This window comes from Garra rufa, unplaced genomic scaffold, assembly GCF_049309525.1.
Source record: "Garra rufa unplaced genomic scaffold, GarRuf1.0 hap1_unplaced_004, whole genome shotgun sequence".
NCBI classification, from domain to species: domain Eukaryota; kingdom Metazoa; phylum Chordata; class Actinopteri; order Cypriniformes; family Cyprinidae; genus Garra; species Garra rufa.
The window spans coordinates 323,989-340,792 of record NW_027394279.1 but is presented as its reverse complement, the minus strand read 5'-3'; the positions used below and the strand labels follow the sequence as shown (position 1 = coordinate 340,792).

At 36.9% G+C, this 16,804-nt stretch overlaps 1 protein-coding gene across 1 annotated transcript in view; it reads left to right on the top strand.

Annotated features, from left to right (window-relative positions):
* kif6 (kinesin family member 6) overlaps positions 1-16,804 on the top strand; it is a 238,135-nt gene that overhangs the window by 219,920 nt on the left and 1,411 nt on the right. The window contains exons 19-20 of the mRNA XM_073832589.1: positions 4,911-4,978; positions 16,613-16,728. Coding sequence (XP_073688690.1) covers positions 4,911-4,978; positions 16,613-16,728 — 184 coding nt within the window. The remainder of the gene's footprint in view (positions 1-4,910; positions 4,979-16,612; positions 16,729-16,804) is intronic.

Genomic DNA, 16,804 nt, shown 5'->3' with positions numbered 1-16,804 from the left:
ATAATTATTTCACAGATGCTTATAGATTATTAAAATAATATTTAAAAATGCTTGTAGACCATAAAACATGGTAACTATTTAAAATAGGGTCTCTTTTGTTAACAATGGGTAATGAACTAACAAACACGAATTAACAACGAACAATATATTTGTACTCGATTTTCTTCAAACTTCATCAGAATAATGTAAAAACACGGCCGATGAGAGTCTGTAAAGGCGTCCCTGATGCATCAAATGCAGTTGCCATGGCAAATAAATAAAAAAAATACATTCAAATATTTGTTTCCTGAGTTTTTGAGGCAGATAGTGTGCTTAGAATTTCATTTTCCATTTTCAATTTTCAATGATTTATTATATATTTAAAGTGCAGCATCCTAACTCTTTGAAACTTTTTTCATACAAATAACTATTCATTCTGATCAAACACAGTTCATTTCATAATTATACAAAACTCCACAAATGAAAGAAAATAAAAAAACATATCTGATCTCACTCTGCTCTGCACTCTATGTGTGTGTTTGTGTGGTAAGTGGCTGAGTGTAAGGAGGGGGGATGGGTGGTAAGAGAAAGAGTCAGAGAGGAGGAGAGACAGTTAGGGTTAGTCCAAAGGGTTACTGTGAATGCATGTGCCAACTGGGCACCGTTTTCCTGATGCTATCGGGATGGCGACTGCACAGACGGCGAGGGCCCGGTCATCGCTGCTTGCAGCTTTAATTATTATTATTCTTCTCCGGAATGAATCGCATTTTTGAGGCCCTAAACATACCCGAAAACTCATGAAACTTTGCACACACATCAAACCTGGCGAAAATGTACGTCTGATATGGGTTTCAGAGATGGGTGTGGCAAAATGGCTCGATAGCGCCACCTTTACATGTTCCGCAGTGTGCGCTTTCAGCTGTGATTCACATACATGCACGAAAATCGGTACACACATGTAACTCACCAACACCTACAAAAAAGCCTCTTGGGATAAAATCCGAAACCCAACAGGAAGTCAGTTATTATTAATTTTCTCAGCAAAATTTGTGTCATTTTTGCCATTTTCAGGCGTCATACTTGAACGAACTCCTCCTAGAGATTTATACGGATCAACGCCAAATTTGGTGAGTCTAATCTAAAGCCCTTTGTGACGTTAAATTGCGAAGATCTAGAGTTTTCATCGGAGGGCGTGTCCGTGGCGGCCTGGCAAATTTCGATGTTTCGCCATGAAAAAGGAAGTTGCTATAACTCAGGCATAAAATGTCCGATCTGCCCCAAACTTCACATGTGTGATAACACTCCTGACCTGATGACATCTACATGCCCATATTCAGTTATAGTCATAGCGCCACCTGCAGGCAACAGGAAGTGACATGCTGTACTCTACAACCAACTCCTCCTAGAGATTTATACAGATCAACACCAAAATCAGTCAGTCTAATATAAAGGCTTTACTGATGTTAAATTGTGAAGATCTTGAGTTTTCGTTGAAGGGCGTGTATGTGGCGGCCTCACAAATTTCGAGGTCTCGCCATGGATATAAAACTTGTTATAACTCAGCCATAAAATGTCCGATTTGCCTCAAACTTGACATGTTCGATTAAAGTCCTGGCCTGAAAACATCTGAAAGCCAATATTCTGTTATAATCACAGCGCCACCTGTTGGTAACAGGAAATGACTTGTAGCAAACTCCTCCTACAGATTAAATGATATCAACATTAAATTTGGTCAGTCTGATCTAGAGGCCTTAGAGATGTTAAATTGTGAAGATCTTGAGTTTTGGTTAAAGGGCGTGTCTGTGGCGGCCTGACAAAGTTTGATGTTTCGCCATGGATATAGAAGTTGTCATAACTCAGCCATAAAATGTCCGATCTGCCTCAAACTTCACAGGTTTGGTAAGAGTCCTGGCCTGAAGACCCCTAAAGGCCAATATTCAGATATTATCATAGCGCCACCTGTTGGCAGCAATATATATCATATCTTTCACTAACTCAAACATACCAAAATCAATCTGCACCAAACTTCATATGTTTGATAATAGTGCTGGCCTGAACACATCTACATGCCAATAATAAGTGATAGGCATAGCGCCACCAGCTGGCAGCTGGAAATTTGGCACATTTAAGTGACTTATGACATATTTCTCCCATATTTACTGTATTAAAAGCATACTGCCCACCGTTTGCTGTTTTCCTAAAGCCACTGGTCGGCGGTGAGCCTGGGTGCGAGGGCCCGTTCATCGCTGCTTGCAGCTTTAATTCAGTCATGAAACTCTAGGTGGTTCAGGCTGATTAGACTCTGCGGCCAGTGAAACTGCTGCTTAATTTTAAAATAGTTTGGGTTTGTTTTTGCAGTCTTGTCTTGTGGCATTCAGAAACCCTCTGCCTACTCCAACTCCACCCATATAAAACTGGTATGGATAATATCACTTTCACATAAGCTATATGTGCAGTAACAGCACCATGTCTTATAATTTCACAGAAGCATCTCTGTGAATGTACTGGCAATGTTTCTGTAGCAGCAACAGTAATCAGCAGCATTGCAGACATCCCGCCTCTCCCAGAAGCTCCAGGAGTCTCCCGCATATTCATAGTGACTCCCTGATGCCTAAAGGGTGCCTACATTGGTTGAAGCAAAACAATCTCTGCTCTGCTGAATCATTGCCAAATGAGATTACAGTGAAGCAGCTGCCATGAGACCCAAAAGCCTGTAAAACAGACCCACGTTTATAGCTTGCCCTGTTCCAAAATGAGTCATTTTGTCAAACTCTACCCCATATAAACACAGTCTGCTGCCTTGGCAGTAGAATACTCTTCCAAGAGTTCACATAGATTAGCAGCTTAAATTATCTCAAACATAACTATCTTGTCCAAAAAGTTCCAAAGATACTTTTATGCAATACATACTTGGTAATAATATATTGAATGATAGATTGAAAAGTGACCTTCAGAGGTCCAGATTTTTTTAAGCAATCTTGGCGGCCAACTTTTTGAGCAATGTTTCTTGGGTACTTTCTCAATGAGAATGGGCAACAAATTTGTATCTGTATACTTTAGACTGGACGTGGGCCCTGTGTTTCACCTGGTTGGCTATTGATGGCCACATTGCCCAAAGTTGCCTGGCAACATTGTTCAAAAGTTGCTTTGTGTATCATCATCTTCAGAGTTTTCAGCATTCAAATGGTATTTAGGGTATGAAGATATATACGGAGGTACACTATGGGTTAAGTGGCTACACATTTTTGGTACTTGCGCAATTTTTTGCTTTACAGATTCTTTTTAATTTTTTTGTCTTTAACCACCACCAAAAACTCTGTGTACCTTGTAACTTGTACATTTATACTATTTCCAGAACTGTTTGTCACGTTGGGATAGAGGATCTGGGTCCAGATGCAGGGAAAATAGTTTTAATTAAACAAAACACAAATAAACATTAACAAAAAGGCCAACACGGCAAACTAAACATAAACTGAAACATAAACTGAACAAAACATGAAACAAGATCTAAGGTCAAGGTCAGGAACACAAAAGTACATGCAAAGACAAAAGACAATGCAGCCAGAAAGAGTAGTGGGAATTGAGAGTTCTTATAGACAAGATAATTGTGAGCAGGAGTGAGTGTAATCAGTGCTAATGACAAGACATGAGTGAATACTTAGGAAAGTGTAGTGCAGGGAAGGGAAAACAGCGACCTCAGGTGGCTGAGGGAAGCCCCACAGCCCAGATCATGACACTGTTAAACTTAAGTTAAAATCCTAATGTTATACAGAACTGAATAAGATGTCTACATTTCTGCAATAATATCATATTGAAATGTATTCTTAATGTAAATCTAAACAAAAGGGAAAAAATTAGGTTTGTAACAATCACCCGCTGAAGTGCCTTGGACATCCACCAGAGGGCACTCCTCCATTGCCACTCTATCCTGGACTCCATTTCCCACAATTCCTTGTCCAGATTCATCAGCTGTTTGCCCCTCTACCTTGTTTGTTGTCATAGTTCCCATGTTGTTTAATTAGCTCCTCCCCCTTATTACCTTGTTATCCTGTTTGTCTCTCCCTATTTATACCCTGTGTTTTCCCCTGTGTCTTTGTGAAGTCTTGTAAGTATTACACTGCATCTCTGAGCATTCATCCTGTTTCTACAGTATGTACCTTGGTTTTTGGACTTCTAGTCTGTTTATTGGAATACCCTGTTGCCTGTGTACCCTTCCTTGTTGTCTAGTCGGATTGATTGCCTGTGATTTGACCCTTGCTTGCTGTTTGGTAACAATTCTGGACTATCCTAATAAGCACCACATTTGGATCTTCACTTAGTTTTGGAATAGTTCTGTAACAAGATTAGTTGAACACCTACATAAGTATTACAGTTTGACACATTTAGTTAAGTCAGTTTTTCAAAACTCCTCACAGTTCTCCTAACCACCTTTCAGCTTGGCACAGCAGTTAAACTGACAAAACACTTCATATATGTCTTAAAACAAGTGATTCATCTATAACACAAGCAAAGCTTGTCACTCAACAAGCACTCTTTGTCACTCATAAAACAATGACCTAAAAAAAAACTAATAAGAAAGTGACCTAATGGGTGCAAGTAATTGAGAGAAAAAAAATCTTTAGATGACTCTAGACATTCAGAAAGCTTGTAGTATATTTACTCAGTGAAAAAAAAAGACCGCAAAGACCGCAAAACAGGAAGCCTGTTAATATCCAGTTGTTTAGGAGGTTTGAGCTGGGCGTTGGTATGCTTTACTTTTGACAACAATATAAACAATCAAAGACTATTGTCTGCCAAAAACTAGCTGCCACTAGGTGGTGCTATAATATTAAAAACTCTAAATTGTATGTTCCATTATATTTAAATAAATAAAAACTTAGCTAGAATTGTTTTGTTGGCATAAATTATATATTTGTATCATTCTTCATCAGGGTCACAGTCCAGAGAACACAAGAAGGATTCAAAGTCACTTCAGCCCTCTCAGCTGCATGTTAACCAGGTAACAATGTTACACACACACACACACACACACACACACACACACACACACACACACACTTGTATATGTGGTTTATTGGAACTCTCAGGCTAATGGTTTTTATACCGTATAAATAAACTGTTTTTCTATCCCCTTGCCCTAACCCTAAACCTACCCCTCACAGAAAACAACATTTCAAAAAACACAATTTATTATGGTTTTTGTTTTGTTTGGTTTTCTGTTTTTTAAGCCACAGGACATGTCCTCAAAAACCATTTATGTTGTAATACCCATGTCATTATACACATTTGTGTTCTTATAAACCATATATTCAGGAACACACATATACATGAAATACAGTATTACATGGTTGCATGGGGGCCCACGGTGCTGAAAGTGAGGAACAAACAAGTGTACTTTTTACAGAGTGTCTATTTACACAAATTGCATACCCACCTTGTTGGCATAGGCTATTTACCCTAACTCTGCCCACCAACATTGTGGTTGGGCTACACAAAATTACAAAAGATGGCTGTGAATAGACAGCTGCAGTGGCATAGATGGTAAAGCACGTAATGCAATCTTTTTGACACGATCGACCCGGTTTTGAATTAGATTTTACCAAACTTGTTCTTCTTCCTTTTTACATCTCATCACATCAGAAAAGCATGTAATTTTCATCGTAGGTACACCCCAACTGTGAGATGGAATAAAAAAAAAAAATCCAGAAAATCACATTGTATGATTTTTAAATAATTATTTTCCATTTTATTGCATGAAATAAGTATTTGATACAATAGAAAAATAGAACATAATATTTGGTACAGAGGTCAGACGTTTCCTGTAGTTCTTTGCACACACTGTAGCAGGGATTTTGGCCCACTCCTCCATACAGGTATTCTCCAGATCTTTCAGGTTTTGGGGCTGTCGCTGGGCAACACAGAGTTTCAGCTCCCCCATAGATTTTCTATTGGGTTCAGATCTGGAGACTACAGGTATGTGCCAAAAAATTTCAATATCAAGGGAAAGTCCATTTATTTCAATAATTTGTTTCAAATAGTGAAACTTGTATCTTATATTAGTTCACTACACACAAAGTGAAATATTTCAAGCCTTTATTTGTTTCAATTTTGATGATTATGGATTAAAGGGTAGGTAGGTTTTAATGCTGGGAAGCTGGTTAGGTAGGTTTTGATGCTGGTTTAAGATGGTCCTTTGCTGGTTTATGCTGGTCCTTTGCTGGTTTATGCTGGTTCCTTTTCTGGTTTATGCTGGTCCCTTTTCTGGTATATGCTGGTCCTTTTGCTGGTTTATTCTGATCCTTGACCAGCACACGACCAGCTAAGGACCAGCATAAACCAGCTAAGGACCAGCTTAAAGCAGCATCAAAACCTACCTAACCAGCACCCCAGCATTAAAACTACCTAACCAGCATATGCTGTTTTTTTCATCCCTGGTAAAAGTCAGGGATGGATTGCCCTGTGGTCGAGCTTATGAGTAAGTGTTTTTTTGTTTTGTTTTTTTGCAAATATGATTCTGAAGCAATATTCTCATCATTTTTCAATCATGAAAATAAAAATCTGCATGTTTTTATATTTAATTCAAGGGCATTTTTATTTTACCTTTATAGAGGGCATTTCCTCCCTAACTTCATAAATACTTTATTTTTCATTTAAAATTTTTACATTTGATCTGTAAATTCCATTACAATAATATGAATATTGTTATCTTTACATTATCAAATTAAATCATTTACACTGAAAAAAATACAACTGAATTAAATAATGTTATGAGATTGTTTTAAAAAAAAAAAATATATATATATATATATATATATATATATATATATATATATGCAAGAAATTATAGGGGGGAATTTATACTTTCAAACAAAATTAAAACACCAGTAGGTGATGGCAAGTGTCTAATGAGTGAGTCGTTCAACGATTTGTTCAAACGACTGATTTATTAGATGTTTGTGCATGGGATAATAAAACTTTGACTCAACCGTTTTGTTGACAACAATAAATTATTCAGCACTGAATCGTCTGGTTGCTGTGAGATGCGCTGTGGTTTTGCTGTCTTTCTTTGAAATTATTTTTGCTGCTGAAAAAAAGCATACTGCGCCTAAAATGTAAGTGACGTGTGATGTTGCTTAACTAACTGTATTTTAAATATAAAAACTTTGCATCTTCTGAATTTTTACCTCATCATGCCGAGTTTTCTTCTGGGGAGGCTGCGTGTGCCTCGCCTTAAGCCTAGTTCAGACTGCATGATTTTAGCCCCGATTTTGACTCGCCGACAGGTTTTGAGAAATCGCCGACAAATGCCCGAAATCACAGGCAAATCGGTGCTCGTTCACGTGAGTGACTATCACACAGTGTGAACTATCAAAGACGCGATCTGAGAGAATCGCCGACACCCGTGAGATATTTGGCATGCTAAATATCTGGACCTGTCGGCGATTCAAAATCATGCCGTGTGAAAGGTGATCTGACTGAAAATCACATCGGCGATTACCTACAGCCAATGAGACAGCAACATCCAGGCCAGCGGGAAGTTGGCGGAGGAGTTACGAAGGTATAGACCACAATATCAACAAGAATAGCTTCGGCTTCTTTTCTTTTCACTGCAAATGAGTGCACATGCTATTTGTATGACAAGCTTCTTGCGGGCTACCATTTTTTTTTTATAATAATACCAGTCTCATGTGAGAACTTGCACGCCTGACCTCGCGTTGTTTCCATGTCACTTCTCGCGTGTGTTTGGTTGTGAGACGTAGTTTGCGGACCGGGACAAAGTTGTCGGCGATTCTTCCTATTGTAAAGTCATGCAGTGTGAAACCCCCTGTCGCCGATCCATCGTACAGTGTGAACACAGCAGCGACAGAATGCTACCCCAGATAGTCATGCAGTGTGAAAACATCTGTGACGCGATTGCTTTGAAAATCGTGCAGTCTGAACTCGGCTTAAGCAGCGCAACCTTATACCGTCAGTTCATTACTATATCCACTATTTGCCACTTACTCTAAATCAGTGGTGTAGTGGTGCCTGGAGAAGTGGGTATATGCAAATGCAAGTCAAACCAGGTTTATTGAAATGATGAAATGGGCATGAACACAATGACAGATAATGTCTCTCGATGAGTGGTGCAGGGACAAGATGGTCAGCGTGAAGTGCAGAGATGAGTGAAGATCCAGCGATGAGTGATGATCCAGATGTAAGTAATCCACAAAGATATGAACCAGAAACGAGACCACGATCAAACATCCAAGACGACGAAACACACTGAAGACACTCACTCACGGACATCAAACAACGATCTGACAAACGGGAGAGATTGCAGTGAGGTTTTATAGAAGAGATAATAGACAACAGCTGGTTCGGAGTAACGAGATCAGCAGACGCACTGATGAGCGGTGACGTAATACACAACAACACACACACACGTCAGATACACGAGACATGAAGAACACAGTGGATTCATGAACCGTAACAGAAAAGAATAACTCGCTGACACCTGGACATGATTCTTTGCAATCTCTGATGAAATCGTCCGGGGTTTCTCTGTAGAGCTATTTTAAGCTTACTATTTGAACGCTTTTGTTTACTTAATTCTTGGACTGAAAAGTTTACAGGGGTTCATCGGTTTAAATATACAATTTTAAGGTATTGTTTGGGTATAATGTACTGATTCAAATTGTTAATCAATAATTAATTATTATTTTACCAGTCTGCACGTCTCCCGCCTCGCGTATGAACAGGCAGCATTTGGGGTGGGAGGACGGAGCGGGCGCATCAGGCGTAATCATTAAACATATATTTCAAAGGAAGCAGGTGCCACAACCGCATCACAGTGTCTTTGGGTGTTCTTAGGGAATATTTGCATTTATTCATATGCGATTGAATTAGCTATTCATGTGGTGGAGTGTCGCGATTTTGGTTTGTGTTTTGGTGATTGCCTAGTTATTTTTGGTTATTGATGTTTTAATCTGGTTAGGCTACTTGTGTAGCATTAATGAAATGTTAATGTCGAGCCCTGAAATCCCTATGTGTCAGGGCTCAGCCCCGAATGGCCCCGGCCCAATTTAAACCCTGTCCATGACCATGTTTTGAGAGGAGCTGAAGCGAACACCCCTGCCACCTCTTGAGCTTCTGCAGCAGAAGCTGCCACCCCTGTGCCTGGGGAAAAGGAGTGAGTAGAGGTTTGCTGGCCTTATTGGCAAGCTTGACTGAGGAACTGCCGATGGGCTGGAGTGTGGCGACTACTGTGCAGGAGAGCGCTGAGGCGGCGGTGCTTGAGAGCGCGGAGATGGCAGTGCTTGAGAGTGCTGAGACGGCGGTGCTTGAGAACGTAGAATCTGGGGGCCCTCGGAGCGTAGAGTCTGTGTGGCTCGTGAGCGTATAGTCTGCGTGGTTCGTGAGCGTAGCAACCTCTATAATGCCAGAAACTTGCACTGACACTAGCTGTGGGTCGTCCACGCTGGATGCTAGTTTCAAATGTCTTGGGACTGACTTAGTGGTTTAAGATGTGGTCGACAACTCAGGATGAAGCTCTGGAATGGTGACCATGACAAGACGAGACTCTGGAATGGCGGCCATAATGGGACAAGATTCTGTAATGGTGGCTATGACGGGATGAGACTCAGGAACAGCAGCCATCTTTTGGAAGGTCTCTGAGGTCCATTTTACAAACAATCTCTGTGTTGACAGCCATTTTGTAAACTGTCTCTGGGCTTACAGCCATCCTAACCCTCTGGGGTTGACAAACGCGCCGGCGCATTTTGTGGCAGTTTCTTTGATAACTCCAAAAGAAACTTTAATTACTCCGTCATTATATGTATACACTCATAATAACAAAAAAAAAAAAAAACTTCATTCAGCAACACGTCATTAAAATATACTATAACTCAGCCAATACACCACACATGAGCGATGTATCTATAGAAAGTGTGATATGTATACTTTTAAACAAAGTAAGTTTTATCGGAAACAAATATTCTGTGATAAAGTAATCCATATGAAACCAACGCAATGTCCAGTCTATCCGATCTGAGCTAATTATTTTTAATTCAATCACGCCCACAAGCTACTTTCGTTTTCATATTATAATTAGCCACATGAAAAGTGCGGGAGGTAAACGCCCACCTCACCGCAACAAAGCAGCGAGTTTTCTTCAAGTTCATCTGGCTTACTGTCCATTTCTGAAAGAAGACGCGCTATGAGGATTAAGACTTATTTTTACCTCTATCAGAAGAATAACGCGATGCGCGCACAGCTGATTCAGCAGAGGGGATATTTACACAAGTCTTTCTTTTATTAGCCTACTTGCAATCGCTGTTATTGAGTTACTGTGACAAAACTTGTACATATTTTACTAGTTAGGCTTTTTCCAAACCATAATTCCTGACTACATCAAGTAAAACAATATTAAGTGCATTTCATTTCATTGCACCTAAATGTCTCACAACGCCAGGATGTTTTTTTTATGTTCTAGAAAAACGATGCAATATAAAAGTAATAGTCCTTATGCTGTAACACTGAATGATACAGTCTAAGAATGTTTAGACAACATGTATTGTATAATACATACAAAGCATGCTTGTGTTTATGATATTCATATTTATTTATTTAATTTATCGTATAACAATTGGATGTAAAGTGTTTATACTGATTAGTAATACTCATATATATCGTATGATGCTCCTGATATTAACATGCTTAAAAAATCCGAGAACTAGGAAGACATCAACATAAATAAGAGAAGAAACACAGGATACATTCATTAAATTAGTTAAATTCATTAAAATTAAATAAATGAATCAATAAACATACACAATTCCTAATTTATACGTTAAGACAAGAAGATTTCATCCCAGTAACAAATCTTGTAAATATTTGGCAAATCAAATTAGTTCCTGTGTTTCTCTGTTTTTCGACCCTGGACTGTTTTCTCGTTTTTGACCATTCGCCGCCTGCCCCGACCTTTGATTGTCTCTTTGGATTATTCTTTCGGATTTCCCTTGTTGTTCCTCTTTGCTGGTGTTCGACCCCTGCCTGTCTTGACTACGTCTTTTAATAAAGCTTTGCATATGGATCCACACGTCAGTCTCCAGACCCCCATTGTAACAAACATACCTCAACATAGTAAACATCAAATAAATACTCTTAATTATATTTTTTTATTAAAAATAATCACATTTTAAGCCAAAAAAAAAAAGCCAAAACACTCATAGTCACTCTCAATTGCAGAAAAAGTCTTCAATAGAGTCAACTGGAAATTCCCGTGTTCCACATTAGAGAGGTTTGAATTTTGGGGAGACATTCATTAACTGGATCAAAATTCTGTATACATCACCTCCAGCCACTGTCATCACCAATGGACTAACCTCACGTAGCTACACACTGCACCAGGGGACTAGACTAGGATACCCACTCTCCCCTTCACTATTTACCATTTTCATTGAACCATTAGCAGCAGTCATTTGTCTGCTACATTAAAAGGAATTCAAACACAAAATAAGTTTACGCTGATGATATATTATTATATTTACAAGACCCCCCCCCCCCCAGAATTTTTAATGATAAAATGAGGTGAAAATCATTTCAACCAAATGAGGTGAAAATCATCTCATTCACTCATTCAGAGAAAACAATATATTGATGTAAATTTTCTAAAACATGTTTTGTGATCGAAAGGGAACGTGCTTAGGAGTGGCAATGACCCATGAATATTTAGCAATTCCAGTGGTGGAGGTAACAAATTACAACTACTCACGTTACTGTAATTAAGTACATTTTTTGGGTATTTGTACTTTCATGAGTATAATTTTAAGTCTGTAATTTTACTTGTACTTGAGTACAAATTAACCTGAGTAATTTACTTAATTACTTTTAAAATCACAATTCGTTAGAGAGTACTGTAATTTGAATTAATACTTCAACCGCTGACTGGCATTTCACAAGTTCTGTTTATTTTTATTTATTTTTTCCGGCGCGCTATTGATAAGATAATCATCGCTAGGGCTGGGCGATAAATCGATTTTATCGATTAACTCGAATGTGTAGTTTACATCGATTTGTTTGAATGAAATTAGGTTTTCTCTTTAATATCCGCCGACACTCCTCTCTGGGCTCCAGCAGTTCCGAATGGGCTCAGCCCCATACCACCCAGCGCATTTACCATATTAGAAACACATTAAAATATGTATTTGTTTTCAGAAAGGCACAGAAAACAAATAATGGGAGCCACTAAAGGGATATGATTAGCTGCTTGTTAGCAAGTTAGCCGGACCCGATCAGCATATTTGTGTTTGTGCTCAGGGGAGCTTCTAGGTGTTTTTGCAATGTAGAGTAATATATCACGGACATATCTCACGAATCCTTTCAGAAACAAAGTGTAGAGAGAGTGTAAATAACAGACTGATTGTACAGTATAGCGAGCATCCTTGATTATAATAGAGCTTTGTGATATTGCGAACCAAGATGAGTAACAGCTTTTAATCATTTTTAAGGGAGTTTGTAAATGAGATATTGATTTAATACAACAGTTAAATAAACAAGAAGTTATTATTAAGTGACTTACATTGTCTGACTATAACACTATTGCCTAATTTTGCTCTATTTCGTGGTCAAAACTAGTCTGAAACAAGTCACATCTGAGCCGCTGAGCGTTAATGAATGAACGTGCATTTTTAAACGAATCTAGTGAAATGATTCAATTTCCCATTCATAAAAACATTTACTTGCTTTATTCTGAATGAACCAGCGGTTCGAACTAATCAAATGAATGATATGATTCAGTCATTAAATCAGTGTCTTGCTGCCACCTGCTGGTTATTTAAGATTATTTAAATCATTTAATATTTCTGTATTCAAAATGTTATATTTTTATATACGATATAACTGCAAGAGAAAAGCATGGAAATATATATTTTCCTCCCATCTCATATTTATTTGTCTTACAAACATTTACTGTGTCCGGTATAATAAGAATGGGGACTGGTGGAAAGTGATCACTTATGCAGTTGCAATGTATATTGCAAAATATATGGTGCCCATATGTTGTGGAAAAGCTAGGGTTTCTTTACATGCTAAATGTCGTAGGGGGGGAAAATCTATTTTAATCGTAAATCAGATTTTTTGTGAAAAAAATCTGGATTTTATTTTTAGGCCATTTCGCCCTGCTGTAACTAGTACATGTAAATCCATCATTATTGTAATACAGACTGTATTAATTAATTCCTAATTTGTTTATTTGTTCTTATTTCATTGCTTACTGTGTACTTGTTTTAATATCTTAAATATTAAGGCATACTGTTTTTTTTTCTTATTGTGTTATGTAATGAATGGAAAATATATAGGGTGATTAACCTATAATTTAATTTGTATAATTCCACTATGATTTTTTTTTCCCGCGGAGGAAACAACCATCTAAGATTGATCCATGACATCATAAAAGCAGTATGTGCTTTATTGTGTGGATCTTGTCTGATTCAGCAATTATGGATAATTCAATAAATACCACCAGCTAAAAAGTAATTAGTACTCTGAGTATTTTTTATGAAGAGTAATTTGTACTTTTACTTAAGTACTTTTTTAACACCAGTACTTTTACTTGTAATTGAGTACAATTTCAGCAATGTAACAGTACTTGTAATTGAGTATACATTTTTAAGTCTTCTTTCCACCACTGAGCAATTCACACCTGAGAGACAAGAGCCCTCCCCTAATGGCCCATTATGAGACTGTATCTGTTATGTAAGGGACAATGTAAGAAGATTCAAAGAATGGAGTTTTAGATTATTTGTATTTTATTTACAACACAGTATAATCAAAACATACATAATGAAGGTCAAATACACAATATTGAGCACCCTGATCTAACCACAGAGATGTGGACAGACTTTGTGTCATTTCTGAAAACTGTTTCTGAATTCTGTTCAACAAGTGAAACAAGTAAATCATACCTGATATCATTGCAAAAGTCATTGCAAAACAAGGAATTTGTTTTACGCTAGAATATCAGTGTAGTTGAACATCTGAAGTTGGTAAAGCGCTCTCAGAGGAAAACAGTTTGAAGAGACTCAAGTAAACGTCAGGGGGATTCATCTGTTGAGCAGGTTTCAGATAACTAAATATATATATATATATATATATATATATATATATATATATATACATACACACACACACACACATATGGGTGATTCTTAGACTATGGGCACTTTTATGTTCTTTGGTCATATTTGTAAAAATACATAAAATTTTGGACAAATTCTTCTTTCTGTCAAGCTAACAATAAAACCACCCTAAAAACATTTTACTACCTTTCTATTATGATTTTTTCATATTTTTTAACCTTATTATAGGTGTCAAAATCACTGTTTTCTCCTTGTCGCACACCCAGACTTTTAAACTTCAACAATGAAAATGCAGTATAAAAATATGACTAATAAAATAATTAAAATACACTATAGTATTTAATGTGAGACCTCTATTAATATCAACACTTAACACTGTAATGTATCTTTGAAAAGTTTGTGTGAAAGATTTTTTAGGTAACATAAACAATAAACATATTAATGGTCTTCGTATAAACACTTAGTATAAACACTTTATATCCGATTGTTATATGGTAAATTAAATAAATATGATCTTAAAGTCATAAATACAAGCATGCTTTGTATATTCTTTGTCTAAACATTCTTAGACTATATAATTCAGTGTTACAGCATAAAGACTATTACTTTTATATCACATCGTTTTCTAGAACATTAAAACATCCTGGCGTTGTGAGACATTTAGATGCAATGAAATGAAACATACTTCATAATGTTTCACTTGTAGTCAGGAATTATAGTTTGAAAAAAGTCTAACTAGTAAATTATGTGAAAGTTTTGTCACAATAACACAGCACACACACAATAACAGCGAATGAAAGTAGGCACAACAGGAGCTGACACAAACACACGTACATAACTGATAGACACGACAAACACAGACTGAACAGTGCATGTTCATTTTACACTTTATATTAAGTAGACAGTTCCTGAGGAGTTATCATGTAAGTATACTGAAATTAAAGTGTTGCACAGAGGTTTACTTGATATATTACTCTGTAAGTTGTGACCATTTTACACTTTATATTAAGTAGACAGTTCCTGAGGAGTTATCATGTAAGTACACTGATATTAAAGTGTTGCACAGAGGTTTACATTTTATATATTACTCAGTAAGTTGTGACCATTTTACACTTTATATTAAGTAGACAGTTCCTGAGGAGTTACCATGTAAGTACACTGATATTACAAATTGATACTTTAATTCTAATTCAGTGTTCACAAATACATGAATACAAAAATTATATGTAGCCTACATAGGAATCATCACGATTTCAATAATGTTTCCGGGCATTACAAACTGGTAACTACAGTATTGAAGACTGTGTGGAAGTGTAAAAACTTCTGTGAGTACATATTGTTGTTACAAAATGTAGTTACATAATTCTTGTTACACATGTGTACTTCCAGAAGTGAAAAAAGTGTTGTTACCAATGTCCTGTTACACATTTGTACTTACAAATGCTATTCAGTGAGTTGTTACATGTGTGTAATTACACCAGTATTAGAGCTGTAGATACAATGTACCATATATATATATATATATATATATATATATATATATATATATATATATATATATACAGTGAAGATAATCAAAATAGACACAGATTGCCTGAACCAAATATTTTAGGGTGACCAGACATCTCCATTTTCAGGGACAGTCCCAAAGTTTGGTGTCTTGTCCACAATTGGAGATGTCGCCGTAATTGTCCCCATGTTACAGCACATTTAAAATAGCCCCAAATAAATAAATAACAAAAAAAGCTTTGTCTCCATTTTTTAATTCATAGTTAATGCCTATGCACAGTTATATATTTTTATGTAATATAATTGTAAATAGAAGACAATACAGTGTTAGGATTTATATGCAGTTTACTTGAACATAATATATAATTTTTTACCAGGATATATTATTTGTACATTTGTACATACATTTTTATATTTACATGGTAGTGCACATAATGGTAATGTAACCAACTCTAAAAAAAATGTTGTCATTTTGTGTCAATAGACAATCTGCTTGTTTATTATACACTCAAGACGAAACACCAGTATTTTTAGAGGGCTATTTAAGAAAAACATGCATCCATCACTTGCAGCATTTAAACAAAATTAACTCCAGCACCCATCATCAAAAACAAGAGCCAGGTGCTTCTCTCACCCTGCCCCTCTACTCTCATAACACATGCACACACATTATTATATTATTGTAAATATCTCACAAAGTTTGGGAAGGTCTGTATTACAGAATAGAAAGTTTTTCAATACCCTGGGTATAGTACAAATATAGTAATCAAAAGTATAGTACTCATTTCCTCAGAAACTTTGTCTTAGTTTACCCTGCCACCTGAGCTAACAACCCCATTCCTGTAACTAATGCATCATTTAAGTAAAAACACCTGTTTTGAACCGGTTTGTAAAATGTAAATCAAATGACAAAATCACCGATATATACTGATAATAGAGCAATCATGTATACAGTCCTAACAATACCTGAAACATAATGTCTTGGTTTGTTCATTGTGTTATAGAGCCTTGCACCCAGCTGAATGCTCATCTACCTCTATTTCTTTTACTGGAGATAAACAGACTGATGCTGATATACAGGTCTTTATCAGAGCCAGACACAACCTGCTCAACAGCACAGGTATAATTTGCACACACACACACACACACACACACACACACACACACACACACACACACGCACGCACGCACACACA